A 15,866-nucleotide genomic window follows, 5' to 3' on the forward strand; every position below is an offset into this window, starting at 1 on the left:
CTACGGGCAACAGACAGCCGTGGAGAAGCGTTTCTGTGCCAATGAAATTCTGCTGCCTCGGGATGGGGTGAGGATGGGCGAGGGGGTGGGCTGCTCCTGTACCAGAGATTTATAGTTTAGTGGGAGGTTCTCTGCATCCCACACGAATTCCGGGCTGGAGTCTATCCAGCTGGGTTCTTTTTCTTTAAAAAATGCAACAGTTACGTGTTTCCTTTGCAAACCAGACAGGAGAGCAGGACATGACCCTGATAAATCACAAACCCCATGGGTATGGAGCCCAGGATGGCGGGGGGCACTGCAGACTGTAGTGGGTTAGGATGGGCTTTTAATTCTTCAGTAAATTCGGGCAGTGTGTCTCTGGCTCACCGCAGAATTTGAGCCAATGCAGTTCTCAGGGATCAAATCAAAGCCAGGCTCTGGGTTTGGGGAGGTCAATAATTTACTGGCCTCTGGAACAAGACTGGGCCACCGAGCGAAATGATTCCCCATTCCCACCCTCTGCCACTCCCAACCCACTTTTTTTGCCACAGGGAGATCAAATTTGTCCTCTGCCATTACAGAGCTAACCCTACCAGGCTGCTCAGCTTGTGAGGCTCTTGAGGGGAGACCAAAGTGAAGTCTTGATGCACGTCCCTCCCCGCCCCTCCCTGCCCCTGTGTCCGCTCACATGGTGGAGTTTGGATACTGCACCCAGCCCACCTCCTTGTACGCGGCAGTCACGTGGGTGTAGATGAGGCTCTTCATCTTGGTCCAGGCTCTCTGCACCTCTGGGGTGAAGTCGTTGGCATATTCTTCAGCGATGACCTCCAGCATGACACCGGTGAAGAACTGGGGGAGAGGGAGACAGGAAAGGTTTCTTAGATTCTCCGGGAAACAAGGGGAGGTGGTCAGGGGCCACTGGGGCAGCCCCTTTTCCAAAGCAACACTGTGGCTGAATTCAGGGGGCTTCTGCCATCTTGCTGAGCAGGTCCATAGGGATACTTTACTCTGCTTTGCATTACCCCCCGGCCATTGCTCTGAGAGATTGACAGACGCTCATTAGGCTCCAGGAGATGTAAAGCCGTGTTATTAGCCCCACTGTGCCGAGAGGAAACTGAACCCCAGGCAGGTTGTGAGCTACATTGTCTTGAGCCCGCTCATTTTAGGGGCCCCACTTTTTGGGTTCCCAACTAGAGACCAAGGCAGATCTTTCCAAAGAGCTCTGTACGGCAGGTATGGAGCTAGCTGGAAAATCAGGTCACAAGCGTCACGGTGGGAGTTGCTGGGTACTAGGCACTTTGAAATCTGTCCTATAGTGTCTGCTTTTCAGAGGTGTTAACCGCCCACAGCTCCCACTGCCTTCCTGAGTCAGCGCTACTGAAAATCAGTACTGAGGCCCCAGGCATCTCGCGCTGCCCGCCCACAGGTGCCCAGAAGGAGGGGCCACTTTTGAGAAGTTTGGCCTATGTGTTTTGCCTGAGGTCACGCCACAAGTCGGCCAGGGACAGAACCCCGGTGTCCTGTCTCCCACACCTCTGCTCTAACGGCACAGCTGTGGAGCTCTGGACAGGTGCACTCTCTAGGCGCTCGGCAACTTCCTCTCCTTTCTGCTTCTCCAGGTGCGGCAGAGGAGAACGTTGGCCGGCTGCCCACGGACACAGTAGGAGTTGCCTGCCCTGAGTCGCCTCATCTTTGCTCTGCAGTACTGCTTTCTGACACGCTTGGCCGTGCAGGGGCAGAGCGGCTTTCCCCTACTTCCCAGGGTCTTTATCCCATTCCCCCACTGGAGCGCTAGCAATTGGTAGTGGGAGGAAATCCTTTACCTCCATCAGAAGCTGTGGGAGAAGGAGTTCCCTGCGTCTTCCTTGTGGGGGAAAGGCAGGCTTCCATGGGCTGGGGCAGCTCGGTACCCCACTGCCATGGCAAATAAAACAGCTGTAGGTGACCTGGTCCAGAGCTAGCCCCTTGTCTGCTTTCTCTCTTCCACAATCCACCCCTCCCAGTTTCACAATGAAAACCCAACGTCTCTTCCACTGATGGGTTCTGATGCCCATGGCTGGGGGAGGTGGCCCATGGCGGCGAGGCTCCCAGGGCTGTAGGCCACAGCCCTTTTCAATCCGACCTCATGGGCTCAGAGGCGGGGGTTTTTCCCCTGAGGTTCATCTTAAAAACCATCCCGCGGACCCGTGCTGCCTGTGAGAGCAGAACTGGGTATTGGCGCCGTGTGGCACGGGGCGGGGGGATGGTGCCTGGAGGAAGCTGGAAAGCAATTCTCCCCCCATCTTGGCAGGAGCATGGTCGTTTCCTGCGAGCTGCATTTCAGCGGAGGATGCGGAGGTGCTCGGAGGCTGCACTTACACTAGCCAGCTGATTGCTCTGTCTGCTAACCCTTTGGCCATTTCCATCTGAAGGCAGGTCAATTCCCAGCAAAGGAGATAACCCTCAAATGAGGATCCCAACTCTTTTCCCCTCTTCTTCATCTCATTGGCATGCAGCCCCATAGCCCCTTCCACTCACTTGACACACCCCCTGGCACTGTAACAGCCCTCCCCTGCACTCCCCCACCTCCAGAAGCACCAAAATAGGCCCCTACTGTTGGCAAGCACCTGCCTTACAATAGAGTTTCTTGGGCATGGAGATGCTTCTGGGGTGCAGCCTGTGAAGTCCTCACCCCTTCCCTCGCTCTCTCGCTGCCTGTCAGTGCCACCTGCCCCTTGGCTACTAACGGGAGCGAAAGAAAACTCCCAGCTGAGTGAGTAAGGAGAGGAGATGAGCAGGGAGGGAACTTGCTGACTTGTAGCACCGACTCCAGCCTCTCTTCCCAGTGCCAGCAGACCCTATCTGGTATAGCACCCCCTTCAGGATACCCAGGAAGCTGACTACTCCTGATGTAAAAATCCATAGGACTGGCCAGCACCCTGGAGGCTAGAATAAACCAGTGCATCCCCACCATCTCTTGCCAGCACCCGTTTATCAGTGTGGGCCTTATGCCCTCCTTCCCTTTCCATCTAGTGTCCGAGACTTTCGCTCCAGTCCTTTACCTTGAAGTAGACAGGCTCCACTTTGTGCTTGAGGGCGTGGGCCTTGCCTACCAGGGCCAGAACAGACGAGACCTTTTCGGAGTCGTTGATGTTCTCCACTACGGTGTTAACAGCGCCCATGACCCGCCGGGCATGCTTGCGCAGCTGCGGGGTCCTCTCCATCTCCAGGGGGTCCTCCATGTGCTTGAACTGACTGAAGTACTGCTTGGCAGATGGGAATTTGACAAAAAACCTGCACAGTGCAGTTGGGAGAGAAGGAGAGGGAAAGAGAGAGAAGCCACGTGAATTTCAGTGAGAGGTAAAGTGGCCTAGGGCAGTGGTTCTCAACGGGGGGTACACATACCCCTGGGGGTATGCAGAGGTCTTCCAGGGGGCACATCAGCTCCTCTAGATATTTGCCTAGTTTTACAACAGGCTACATAAAAAGCACTAGCAAAGTCAGTAAAAACTAAACTTCCATACAGACAATGCCTTGTTTATACTGCTCTATATACTATGCACTGAAATGTAAGTACAATATTTATATTCCCATTGATTTATTTTATAATTACATGGTAAAAATGAGAAAGTCAGCAATTTGTCAGTAATAGTGAGCTGTGACACTTTTGTATATTTATGTCTGATTTTATAAGCAAGTCATTTTTAAGTGAGGTGAAACTTGGGGGTACGCAAGACAAATAAGACTCCTGAAGGGGGTATGGTAGTCTGGAAAGGTTGAGAGCCCCTGACCATGGGGCTAGAGCAAAGCCCAGTGAGGCAAGAGAGCTCGGATCTATTCCCAGTTGTGCCACATACTCTCTGTGTGACCTCCTGGCTTGCAATGGCGTGAGGTTTCGTTAGTCCTGAGCATCTGCATCTCCCGGTAATTCAGTGGGGGCAGGGGTGCGTGGCCCATCTGCCACCCATGTTCTGGGAGCTTTCCCAGCTATAACAGGGGCCTGTCAGTAAATACTCATCCACCTAGCAGAGTGGGGGGGCTGAATTTGTCATAGTCATTATTACTGCTGTGGCTAATGGCCCCCTTGTGCGGGGCACTCGATGCACACAACGTGAAAGATTTTTCCTGCCCCACACAGCTTGCAATCTGATATTTGCAAAGCCCGTCTCCCGTCTGTACAAAGCCCCCAGCAGACAGGTTTTCCTTCCTCCAGAGCCCATTCAGTGGCAGCAGCTTTCCAATGGCTTTCATGAATGAAACAGCTGCACTCTGCCCCTGCACGTCCACACAAATTGAATAATTCTGCCCTTGGCCACCCCCGTGATTCCCCTGAGTTTTCACAGGGGGAATCAAGGGCAGCACTTGGCCCAGAGAATCCAGCTGGGCTTCACAATGAGAAATTAAATCAGTGCTCCCAATGTTCCTGCTGGGGGGCGGTGCTGAGCCCTAGGGCTTCTGGGTCTCCAATGTACCGATCCTAGGTTATTGTTTAATGCCGACAGACCCCGGTCGTCGGTGGGCGGGATCAAACATGGGGCCTCTGGAGCTTAGTGCATGAGCCTCTACCACGTGAGCTAAAAGCCAACTGGCTCTTAGCTAAGGCTGAAGAGCAGACTCATTTAACTCTCTCTAAGTGGATTTGGTGCCACTAGATGGGACAGAACACTACACACAGAAGGTGTGTGGGTTACAGTTGCATCCTACAGGGATGTCTTCTTCATCCCCTGTTGGAGAGTGGAGTGGTTCTGGGGCCAACCCTCTTTCCTGGACCCCAGGAAAGGGGTACAGGAGACCCTCAAATCTGATGGGATTAAAGCCACGGGACAAATTAATCACAACTGAAATAAAAGGAGTTGTGGTTGAATTGGCCACCTGGAGCTAAAACCTCGACTCCCTCTCCATTCCCCAGTAGGAAAAGAGCTGGGGAGGGGGGAGTCCATGTGTCTTTGCTGTGGTTGTTTAAGAGTCTCACACACACTCCCCAAATTTGCTGAGGCTGCCCCAGCCCTGCATAGAAAGGGCAGCTTTGCTCTGTGCTGGGAACAGGTATCCTTTTGCCTGGGGCAGAACCCCCGGGGCATGGATCTGAAATGCTGTGAGTGAAAGGGAAGTTTTTGCTGAGCTCTGAGTCCACTTGCTGTGTGCACAGGGGGTCCCACTCCAAGCTGAGGAGGGGCGAAGGCTCTGTTACGATAGGCTAGTGAACCCATACACCGCTTGGTAACAGAGGCAGAAGCCTGGGGCCGGAGGAGTGTGTGTGTGTGTGTGTGTGTGCAGGAACCTACATCCTAAAAATCTCTGCTGAGTTACTTAATCCCTGCATGAGAGGTGAGAGTCTGCTGTCACTTGCAGCGGGGCACCTCCATCAGTCTGTAACTCCATTGATTTCAGTGAAATTGCTCCAGATTTACACGGGGGGGAGGGGGGCGAGATCAGGATTCAGCCCATCCTCTCCACTCCGAACAGCCCAAGGTTTGAGCAGCTGGGCTCTCTCTGCGTCCTTATGTGTGTACATTAGACTGGCTGGGAGCCAGCGTAGGCTGCTCGGGAGCTGGTAGACTCAGCTCCCAGGGCTGTCCCCCGATGTCTTCTTTGTCCGCAGTTCCCGACAAACACCTCCCTCCCGCCATCTGCCTCCTCCCTCTTCCAGGTTGGTGCAACCCCTCGGAGGCACTACACGGCCCCATGCCAATGTACACACTGCCTCCAGGGCCAGGTGGGTTCATCCTCTGTACCCGCCAGCCCGTGAGCAATTACAAACAAGAGCCTGCTCTTCGTAGTGCCACCTCATTGTCCTCTCCCCCCACCCCTCCACTGGCTCCCGGAGGATCCGGGGGGCTGCCAAGAAAGCAGCGAATGGAACGTACATCGCTTCTGTTGCTTCCCTCAGGCATCTGGGATTCATCAGCGGGCCCAAAATAGGTTTCAATGTGTGAAGAGTGAGCAGCAGGGGGAAGGAGGGAAGGTGGGGGGGGGAAGGCATCGGTTTGAAAATCAGAGAGGGAGCCGCGAACAAGCTCCTTGGATTATTTTTTAACCTCTCCTGGCAGAAGCTTAAAGTGGCTCCTCACGGCATGTCTGCTCCTTGCCAGAGGAAATCATTTTCCTGAACCCCAGGTCTCACCGTCCCGCCTCTTTTAGCCAATCTCTGTCCGTTCACAGCTGTCCGGGAGAGACTGAGCCTGAGAAAGGGCTTTGAAGTGGAATACGCACGGTGCCAGGGCCCGGGAACTAGGCCTTGTGGTCCCGTGCATCCTTCTGACAGAGCATTAGGGAGATCTCTGAGTCTCATTAGGCCAGGGCAGCTCTGGCTGGGGAGAAGCAGCAGTCTGGGTTATTGTTATATATACAGGGAAGCATCGCTATTAATGTTCCCCTTTTCCCCGAGTTCCAAGGATTCGGCCTAGAATGTCTCCCAGCAGGACAGACATTCCCCCTCCATAGCAATAGGGTTTCATTTGTTATCCTTGCTTCACCCTGAGCCCTGGTTTCTAAGCCTGGATACCTGCTGGCTCTATTATTCTGAAGTTCTTTCTCTTCCCCCATTCTCTCTTCCTTCCCCTGACCATGCTGTCACAGGAGATAAGAGAGGCTACAGCACTCAGCATAAAAAACGGAGCCAACAGTAAAGGATCAGTCCCAATGTCAATATCTAGAAGTCCTTCTCTGTGACCGAGCTGGTCTTCTCCATGCCCACGTTAGCAGATCTTTCCTCCTCGTGGGGCCAGGGGCACTTTGGCCAGTGTGAGTGCTAATGGCACCATCCTCTCGAGGATCCCGGGTGTTGGAGTCTCACCCATCATGGCAAGCTGTAATATCAGAGGATCGGCCTTTCTCCCATGCAGCCCAGCTAACAAAGAGATCTGGTCCCCTCAGCAGCGACCGCCTCTGTACAGGGCTGAATGAGGGGAATTCAGGCTCGGAGAAGGGGCAGTGGGGAGCAGCAGCCAGAAGAATAGCTGACCTGGCACATAAGATGAAAACCATCTATCCTGAAATGTGTGTCCAACTCAAAGCACATAAGTTCTGATTCTCCTCTCACTCATGCCAATATAAATCAAGAGGAACCCCCTTGGAAATTGGTGATGTTCTTAGGTACTTGGGAAGCATTACTTGCTCCGAATGCAAAAATGGTGTCTGGGAAAGAGGCTAAGGGGGTAGAAAGAAACCGCCACTATGTGTATCATGACTAGGAAATCAGAACCTCCCCTCTCTCAAAGTGAAGGATAGAAAAAGATCAGCCTAACCCCCCACTGTAGATGCAGCTAAGTGGATGGAAGAATTTTTCTGTTGACCTAGCTACTGCCTCTCAGAAAGCTGGATTACCTACATACACGGGAAAACCCCTTCCGTCAATGTAGGACGCATCTACAATACAGCGCCACAGCTGTGCTATTGTAGTGTAGACATGGCCTATGTGACTCATACAAGAAGTCTGTGACAAGACAGGGAATTGAAGTCAGGTCTCCTGAATTGCAAGCTAGTACCCTGAGCACTGGACCAAAATTGTTTCTGGGTGAATAAAGCTGGGCATTCAAAACTGAAACTTTTGGCCTATATCCAGAAGAAAAACACTAGTGTTAAATTCAAGAAAGGCATATTAAATAAAAATTCACTTGAATCTCAAGAAACTTTTAAAAAAAGCAGTTCATCAGTAGTTGTTAATTAACTTAGAAGTTTAATTTATCATTTTGATAAAGGACAAACAAAAGCAGGGGGTGGAGGAAGAGAAAAAAATAACACATTCTGATGAATAGGGATCTTTTTTCTATCTGTTGCATCTTTTCCTGTAGTTCAAACATCTCAGTGTCTGGAATATTGTTTTCTGATTCATCCAAGATCATTACAAATATAATATTTACCATTGCATAAGCAAAATGGCGATTGATACAAAACAGAGGCCTGCATGCCGATTTCATTAAATTCCTTGTAAGTGATTCGATTCTGCGCCCCCTAATTTGTATTGCATGAGACACATCTGGACAAAATGGACAGGATGTCCTAAGTGTCATTTTTTTCCTTCTTCCCGTTTAACCATTTTAGGTACATGACCTTTATCAGCAGCAGAACTAAAGGAAATAATTAAAGTGCAAGATGGCTGCAGGCACTGGGAATCGGCTCTTTGTTCTCATTTGTTTGGAATCTGAAATATGTTGGCGGAGGAGTGAATTTTCTATAAAATATTTGATCGAGGAAAGTATTTAGAAGGTGATTCCCCTTCCAGTAATTGCAATACTCACTTGTTTAGCAGCGGGAGAGTTGTTTTCTGAAATTTCAGTTCTTCTAGGGAAAGGTGTATTTTCTTGAATCCATGAATTTGTTACAGCTCTGAGCTATGTTCTGATATCCCTACTCACACCGAGTAGAAGGTACTCAACAAGTAGCCCTGCTGTAATCAATGGGGCAACTTGCAGGGGAAGATAGTGGAGAAAGGATGGTCCAGTGATTGCGGCGATAGCCCGGGACTTTGGTAAGCCCGGTTCAAGTCCCTTGCTTTGTCACAGACCTTGGGCAGGGGCTGGATTTACTAAGGTATTTAGGAACCTAGTGGGGCTTACAAAAAGTGCCTATGTAAGTCAACAGGAGTTAGTTGTAAATCCCCACTTTCTTCCTTAGTGAGGTGCCTAAATGCTTTGTAAATCTGGCTTTCTGCGCCTCAGGTTCCCAACGGTATACTAGGCATAATGTTGCTGTCCCTCCCAGGGGTGCTGCAAGGATGAATACATGAAAGACTGTGACGTGGTCAGACACTATGGTGATGGGCGCTTGCCTCCCCTGCTACTCAATGGGAGCAGTTATCAGAGCCTGGCCCTTTAGGACAACCTAGCTGAGGTTGGACAATGTGGTGGTCTTTAGTTCATATCTATCATTGACCTTAAAAAATGACCTACAAATGCCTGACTGTGAATTTGAACGAGTATCTGATTTATCCACATTCAGTTCAACAGCCTGCAAAACACACACCTGAAGAAGCAGCACGTGTCATTTTATTGCTCTGAAGTCCCAACCCAGCAGGCACATAAGTGTGGGAGAGGTCTCAGAGCGAGGGCAGAGGGTTGGAGTGTAGGGGGGTGAGGGCTCTGGCCAGGGGTCCGTGCTCTGGGGTGGGACCTGGGATGAGGGATTTGGGGTGCAGGCTGCTCTGGGGCTGTGACAGGGAGAGAGGACTCCCCCAGCCCTCTCTCCCTGCAGCAGCCCGGGGCTGGAGCAGGGCACCTCCCCCCACCGCGACAGGTCCATCTGGGGCTGGGGTCGGGGAGAGGCACCTCTCCCCGCCGTGCAAGGATCAGGGCTGGGGGAGAGCATCTCTTTTTGCCTCTCCCTGCCACGGCAGGTTTGGGGCTGGGGCCGGGGGAGAGGCACCTCTCCCTGGCCACAGCAGCTCCCGGGCTGGGGGGGAGCGTCTCTCCTCACCTCTCCCCGCCACAGCCCTGAGCACCTGCATGGCCCTTGATAGGCTGCTGCATGGCTGCACAGCTTAGAGGGAACTTAGGACCCTGCCCCCACCCTCGCACCCACCCATCCCCCTCAAGGCCCTGCCCCTGAGCCACCTTTTCCCCTGAGGCCTTGCTCCCATGCCACTTCTTCCCCTCAAGACCCCACCCCCCCCTTCGTTCCTCTCCACCCCTCCCCCATTGCTGGCCCTTATTGCCAGTAAAAAGCGGGAGGACCCTGGCCCCTGCCCCCCCGTTCCCCCCCATTCTGGTGCCCCTGCTTCAGTTTCCCTATTTATAAAATGTGGATAATAGTGATCCCCTCCTCTGTAAAGTGCTTTGAGATCTACAGATAAAAAGAGCCCCGTAAGCACTGAGCATTAGAAGCCATTTGTTAAAGTTTCCTACAGGCCCCACAGTGTTTTCTCCATTGCTGCCCCTAGCAATCATACCAGACACACCAAAAAATCTGTTATCTACAGCCTGGTATTCATACCACAGAATTTGCTCCAAAGAGAAAATGTGGGATACTCATCTAAACACACTTAAAACTGCCTTCATTAAACAAGGACGCTCCACCAGAGAAGTAGATTGCATCATAGAAAGGACCATCCAGATACCCCAGGAGAACCTGCTTCAGTACAGGGAAAAAAACCCACTGACGACACATTCTTAGTTGTCACCTACCATCACACATTGGAACCCATGTGGGGTATCATCAAACAGTTACAACCCCTATTTGATGAGGACCACATCCTGAAAGAAAGCTTTCCTGAACCCCTTCTTCTGCCCTTCAGACAACCCCCCAACCTCACCAGGCTCTCATCAGATCAGGATCCACCAACTCAAAGCAGCACCAGACCCTGCCAGAACAACAGACTCAAACCTGCAGAAATCTCACTGCTACAATGATCAACACTCCCACAATACACCTTTCAAGATCCAGGGGTCCTACATATGCCTATCGCAACATGTGACATACCTCATCCAGGGCATCAGATGTCCCAATAACAACTCTGTGGGTGAAACCAGACAATCCCTACACTCAGAAAATTCACACAGAAAAATGATAAAAAACCAAAAACACTCTGTCCCCCATGGGCAAACCCTTTTCACAAAGGGATCACTCCATGTGATCTTGCAATACTCATCCTCAAAGGAAGCCTGCACAACACCTTCAAAAGATGAGCCAGGGGCTTAAATTCATAATGCTACTAGACACTAGAAACCATGGCGTGAACAGGGACACTGATTTCATGGCTCATTACAATGAGCCGTAACACATGCCTGCCTGCTAACCCTTAATGGCCCACTTCAGACCTCTTTTTGCTCACCTCATTTCAAGTGACTTCTGACAACGTCACCTCTTTATGCTCATCTATCTGTCCCAACTTCTATTTAGCCCGGACACTGATTTCTTTCCCCACATCTGAAAAACTCTCTGTAGTTTAAAACTTGTACCTTCCACTGGGGGAAGTTGCTCCAATAAAAGATATTACCTTAGCTTCCTTGTGTCTTTCATATCCTGGGACCAGCACAGCTATAGCAACACTGCAAATGACTTATAATTGTCTCACTCTTTATCGGGTGCTCTCCCCTGTTGTCTTATTCTTAGACTGTAATCTGTTTGGGGCAGGGACTCTCTCTTTGTTGCATGTGTGTACATTGCCTAGCTAAATGAGGGTGGGGTCCCAGGCATTACAACAGTTAATTAGTAGCGGGAATACATAATAAAATACAACAGATTTCCTTCAGGCTGTGCTCTTTGTGAAGATACGCACAGGCTATCTTGTTTGGCGGTGCAAATATTTTTAACCGCTCATCCCTAGACGTCAAGCCCAACAAAACACAGGCTGGATGAGTCATAACACCACGAGTGGTGACAGCTGTGGGAAGGGGATGTGCTACGAGGCCCACAGAGTTGCTCCAAGGACAAAGCGGCTGCAAAAGTTGAAGCTAAAAGCTAACTTACAGTTAGTATGCTGCTCACTGTGAGGTACCAAAACTTCTCCCTCTGCCTTGCCAGTCTCAGGACCCAGGAGCAGCACTAGTATCAAAGTCACCCTATTTTGTGGCGTGCTGAGAACCCTCTACTCCCATTGCAGAGGACTCTCATCAGCACTGGGGATCAGGCCCAGCAAGGGGACAATTTTAAAGACCTCCTCTCCCCTCCTGGTCCATTCTGATTGCAGGGGTGAGAAAAGGCCACTCTCAAGGTCCAGGAGCAGCTACAAGAGTCTCCCTTGAATGCAGGTGCAAAGTTGTATCTGCACCAGGAGCACTCATATGGCCATCTTGAAAGCGCTTTGTGAGTCATCCGATCAAGGAGCGGAAACAATACCATGTGACTTAGGAGATGGCACATAGAGTAAATTACTGAACAGTTTCTGCTCAAAGCAATAGTTCACCATCCTCAATGCTTCACCTTTATACAGGGCAGAAAATTAGTCTGGCCTGGTCAGAAACTGCTGCTGCTGGGAGTCTCAGAGTAAGATGCCTCTTTGGAGACTGGCTTCACCCCACTAAACATGTGTGCACAGAGATCTCAGCAAAGGGCCTTGTCTTGCTGGCTGCTACCATGAGGCGCTGAGCACCCTTCGCCCATTCCAGACTTTGCAGAAACGCACCATATGAGGAGAGGGACACATAACTGAACACGAGAAAGGACAAATCCTCAGAGGGAAGGCGAGGATGTTGTCAGAGAAAGTGACCCAAAGTGACAATATTCGAACTAAGATCCACTGGATGGTCTCAGGTGCCAAAGTGGAGCTTGCCGTAGCTCCCAGCAATTCTTCACGAAGCAACCCTGGGACTAATCTCCCAAGGGAAGAGGTTGGGTATTTAGAAATGGACCATGGAAAGCCTGATAAAATATTCTGCCCTGACTGGAGAGGGGAAGGGAGTAGCTGGGATGACCTCATAGGTCTTCCCTGTTTCAAACGTCTCCGCTTCTGTAAAAAGCAAAATCCAATGGGGTGGATTTTCCCCCTCCCTCCCGCTTTGTCTTTTCATGGTTTCTGCCGTTCCCCCAAGGGCAGCAAAATAAGGAACACCTAGCAACTGACGAACTGCTTCCGTCCCTTCCTCAGCATTACACTGCACGGTTGACCTTCGGCAGACAGCCGCCTGTCCTTAGTAATGTTGTTGTCTAGATTTCAGCAGCTCTGGCTTTCCTTGCTCAGCGGCTTTCTAAGAGGCTCGCCTCAAAGAGCAGAGGCCACTGCTGTGCTCTGAAGTAATTACCAGCCTCACAATGTGAACCCTGGCCATGTATAGTCTTTTCGCCACCACAGGCAGCTCATCCTGCTACACTGCATAATGGGCCTCAGCTTCACTCTGTCTTCATTAAAGCTGTGGGTATTGCCAGAGACCCAAACATCCCCTTGATGCATAAATCTAGCTTTCCACTCAGTGCTCTGCAAGCTCTTAATTCTGACAGTATCTATTTTGGTTTTCTTGGAGGCACATGGCTCCTGCAGTGTCTTCTTGCAAAAGCCATTATAGCAATTACTTCAGTTCCGGGCATAAGTGATCTGGCCTCACGCTAAGAAACCCATATTCCTGTTTCCAAAAGTCTCACTGGAGCTGTGGTTTCAGCTGGCGCTGTTTAATATTATTACTTGTACATTTCCCGTTGTTCAGTCCTCTCTCTCTCTGTGAACAGAGCTTGTCTGCGCTGGTTTTCACAAGCCATCGACTTGCACCGCCATGCTGCCAGTGACACAGAGCTACGGCAACACAGCTCTGCAAATCGTCCGGCCAAAGGGTTGTCTTACTGCCTTTCCTCTTCTCAGCTCCCAGCCAAGCAGCTGGCCTGCGGAGGTGCTCCCTGCCTTGGGAGGGAGCAAGCGAGACTCTGCAGGGAGCTTCTAGCCCTGTCTCCCCAGCCCAGCTCCAGTGAGAAGCTCCGCAACCCAGAGGAGCAGGTGTCGCCCTCAGAAGGCCTGATCCAAAGCCCACTGGCAGCAAGGCCAATGGCCTTTGGATCAGGCCCTGAGAGATTTCGAGGAGGAAGAGCAGTGGGTGAGGACCCACCTAAGGTCAGACCTTTGGCACTGATTCCCCACAACTCTCAGACAGCCATAGGTGGGAATTGTCAGTGAAGGGTGATCGTGCAGGAGAGTGGGGGCAGTGATCTCTGGGCCTCAGCTGAGATGGGGAGAGGCAAGGATGTCAGGGTTTAGACTGAAAGGGGGGAGACATTTGAGAAAGGCTAATAATGGGATAACAAATCGGGGGGGTGGGGGCTGCAGAAGGAAATGGAAATGAATGAACGTTTCAGGAGAAAGCCAGCAAGGGCAGCCATGACATTAACATAGTTAATACTGTTACAAAGCAGAAAAATAGAGATGATTTTTTATGACAGAGGCCCCCACCAAACTCAGGACTCTGTTGTGCTAGGTGCTGTACAAAACAGCCCCTGCCCCAGGAGCTCACAGTCTAAATAGACAAGGTAGAAGTAGTATTCTTCCTATTGTAAGAGGGATTAAGGGACTTGACTGAGGTAGCATAGGGAATCTGTGGCACAGCCAGGTTTTTGACCCCAGATTTCTACAGGCTTAGTCTAAGGCCTGATCCACAAGGCTCTCCCATTTCTCTAAAGAAATGGTAAATGAAAAATAGACAATGGTTTTAAAATCTAAAATGAAAGAAAAAATTGGCTTGAACAAAAGAAAAGGAGGAATAGTATAGATAAGAGTTAAGCATAAAATGAAATTATTAATGATTAGCTGTAAAGATGAAATAAAGAAATAACTAGGGTTCATATCCTACAATTGAAATCCATTGGGGCTGCCTGCAGGGTTGGGCCCTGCATGCATATCTGACATCACATCAAGTATTTTGCTTGTTTGCTGTCTCTTAATTACTGTTTGTCTGCTTGGTCTATTGAAATTGTAAGCTTTTGGAGGTAGGGACAGTCTCTTATTATGTGCACGTTCCCCTCCTCACACAGGGTCGGACCCTGATCCTGAATGGAGCCTTGGGCAGTACTGCAGTATAATATTAAATAATAATTATCCTAAACAGAATGTAGTCTCCATGCTGCAAAGTGTAAGCTGCTCATTGGAGTGGTCAGGAAGGAATCTTGCCGTCTGTGATAATTTGGGGAGTTTTTCTGTACAATTTATGGATTCTGGCTGATACTGGGAAGTTGTTCTTATGAAACCTGCTGTCTCATGGACTGCCTCTATGTCTGTGTTTATCTGCTCTGGGCTGACAGGGCCTGTAGCATGAACATCCCAGACTAGATACAATGGACAATAGTTAACCGTAACCACTGTACTCTGACCTGTGAATAGATATGCTAAGGAGGTTTACTGGAGCAGGGAGAAGCCACTCCTCCTGTTTGTCAGTAGGAGGTTGGGGTTTGAATAGTCAAAATTATCAGCAGCAGGCCAAAAGAACCAGGTCTTGGTGGTGGGATGTATAAACTTGAAGGAAAGACTCACAGGAAGCTTTTGGGCAGAAGATGTGGGAAGAGACTGGCAGGCTTGTGTAGCGGGGGACCCAGTTTAGCTGCAGGGCTGAGCAAAGTCAAAGCAGGCTGAGTGGGTGGGGCTGAGGGCTCCATGGTTGAGAAGCCAGGCACTGCAGCAGAAGGGCACTGGCTGCCCCCGGAAGACTCTGACCCCCGCCCAAAGAATGCTCTGGGGAGGTGAGAAAACTGAGGCAGGGGCATGTGTGTAGGTTTTATGATTTTTGTTTAGATCTGTTTAGAGCATTGGTGCCTTAGAATCCTGCGCGGAGTCTGTCTGCGTGTTACATGTGACACCTATCGCGTGTCCCTTGCAGAGCTAACTGTGGACCCAAGACACCCACACAGGTGGAGTTCTGGGAGACGGTGTGTTTAAGCTACGGAGGGAAGAGTGGGGAGTGGGTGCTGGCCCAGGGGCAGTGCCTGGACTCTCTTCAGGCTCTGGAGGTTTAAAACATGTGGGATGCAGCAGCTGCTTCCCCCACACCTGTCTGGTGAGTACCCAAGGAGGGGCCTTTGACTAGTTCTGTGACAGCCCCTCGCTAGCATCGCATGGGACAGCCGGCTAGGTGCAGTGGGCAGGCAGGCAGCTGGCCTTTCTCTGAAGCATGCTGGAAGTCTGCTGTAGTCTCTGAGCAGCATGGGGAGCATTGCCGATACATCCCCTTTGCAGTGCAGCAGACATACATCATGCCTGTCACTCGCTTTGTGTTAATGTTGGTGGCATGCGTGCGAGGCTCCCTGTATAACTCTCCTCTCACGCGCTGCTAGGCGTTTTTAGACCTGAGGCAATTGCTCATGAGGTTGATCTTACATCCTGCTTGTGCCTCTTAAGAGTGCGTATGCTGTAGTTGCCAGATGATGGTAATGCGTGTGGCATGCATCCTTGCTCAGACTTGCATTTCTCAAGAGGCACACAACCCCTGCAAGGGACTGAGGTTTGCCCTTTGACGATCACGATTTTCTCTGAGTTCTTGACATCCCCAAACCACATCCGC

At 50.7% G+C, this 15,866-nt stretch overlaps 2 protein-coding genes across 11 annotated transcripts in view; one reads left to right on the plus strand and one right to left on the minus strand.

Annotated features, from left to right (window-relative positions):
• Positions 1–15,866, plus strand: part of LOC311530389 (uncharacterized protein) — an 81,055-nt gene that overhangs the window by 31,164 nt on the left and 34,025 nt on the right. The window contains exon 3 of one of the 7 annotated variants that reach the window (XM_084646933.1): positions 1,599–1,639. The exons of 5 other annotated variants lie outside the window; for them this stretch is intronic. In XM_084646933.1, the coding sequence (XP_084503059.1) occupies positions 1,599–1,639 (41 nt within the window). Of the gene's footprint in view, positions 1–1,598; positions 1,640–14,963; positions 15,049–15,866 lie in introns of those variants that run through there. One more of the 7 variants, XR_014713978.1, reaches the window with a different exon arrangement.
• CYGB (cytoglobin) overlaps positions 1–15,866 on the minus strand; it is a gene marked incomplete at its 5' end in the record, with an annotated part of 49,586 nt that overhangs the window by 24,312 nt on the left and 9,408 nt on the right. For 3 of the 4 annotated variants that reach the window (XM_084646931.1, XM_084646929.1, XM_084646930.1), the window contains 2 exons: positions 700–828; positions 3,021–3,252. In XM_084646931.1, the coding sequence (XP_084503057.1) occupies positions 700–828; positions 3,021–3,252 (361 nt within the window). Of the gene's footprint in view, positions 1–667; positions 829–3,020; positions 3,253–15,866 lie in introns of all 4 variants that reach the window. The other variant, XM_084646932.1, reaches the window with a different exon arrangement.

The sequence above is a fragment of the Lepidochelys olivacea genome (assembly GCF_965140295.1).
Source record: "Lepidochelys olivacea isolate rLepOli2 genome assembly, chromosome: 14".
Lineage (NCBI taxonomy): Eukaryota > Metazoa > Chordata > Testudines > Cheloniidae > Lepidochelys > Lepidochelys olivacea.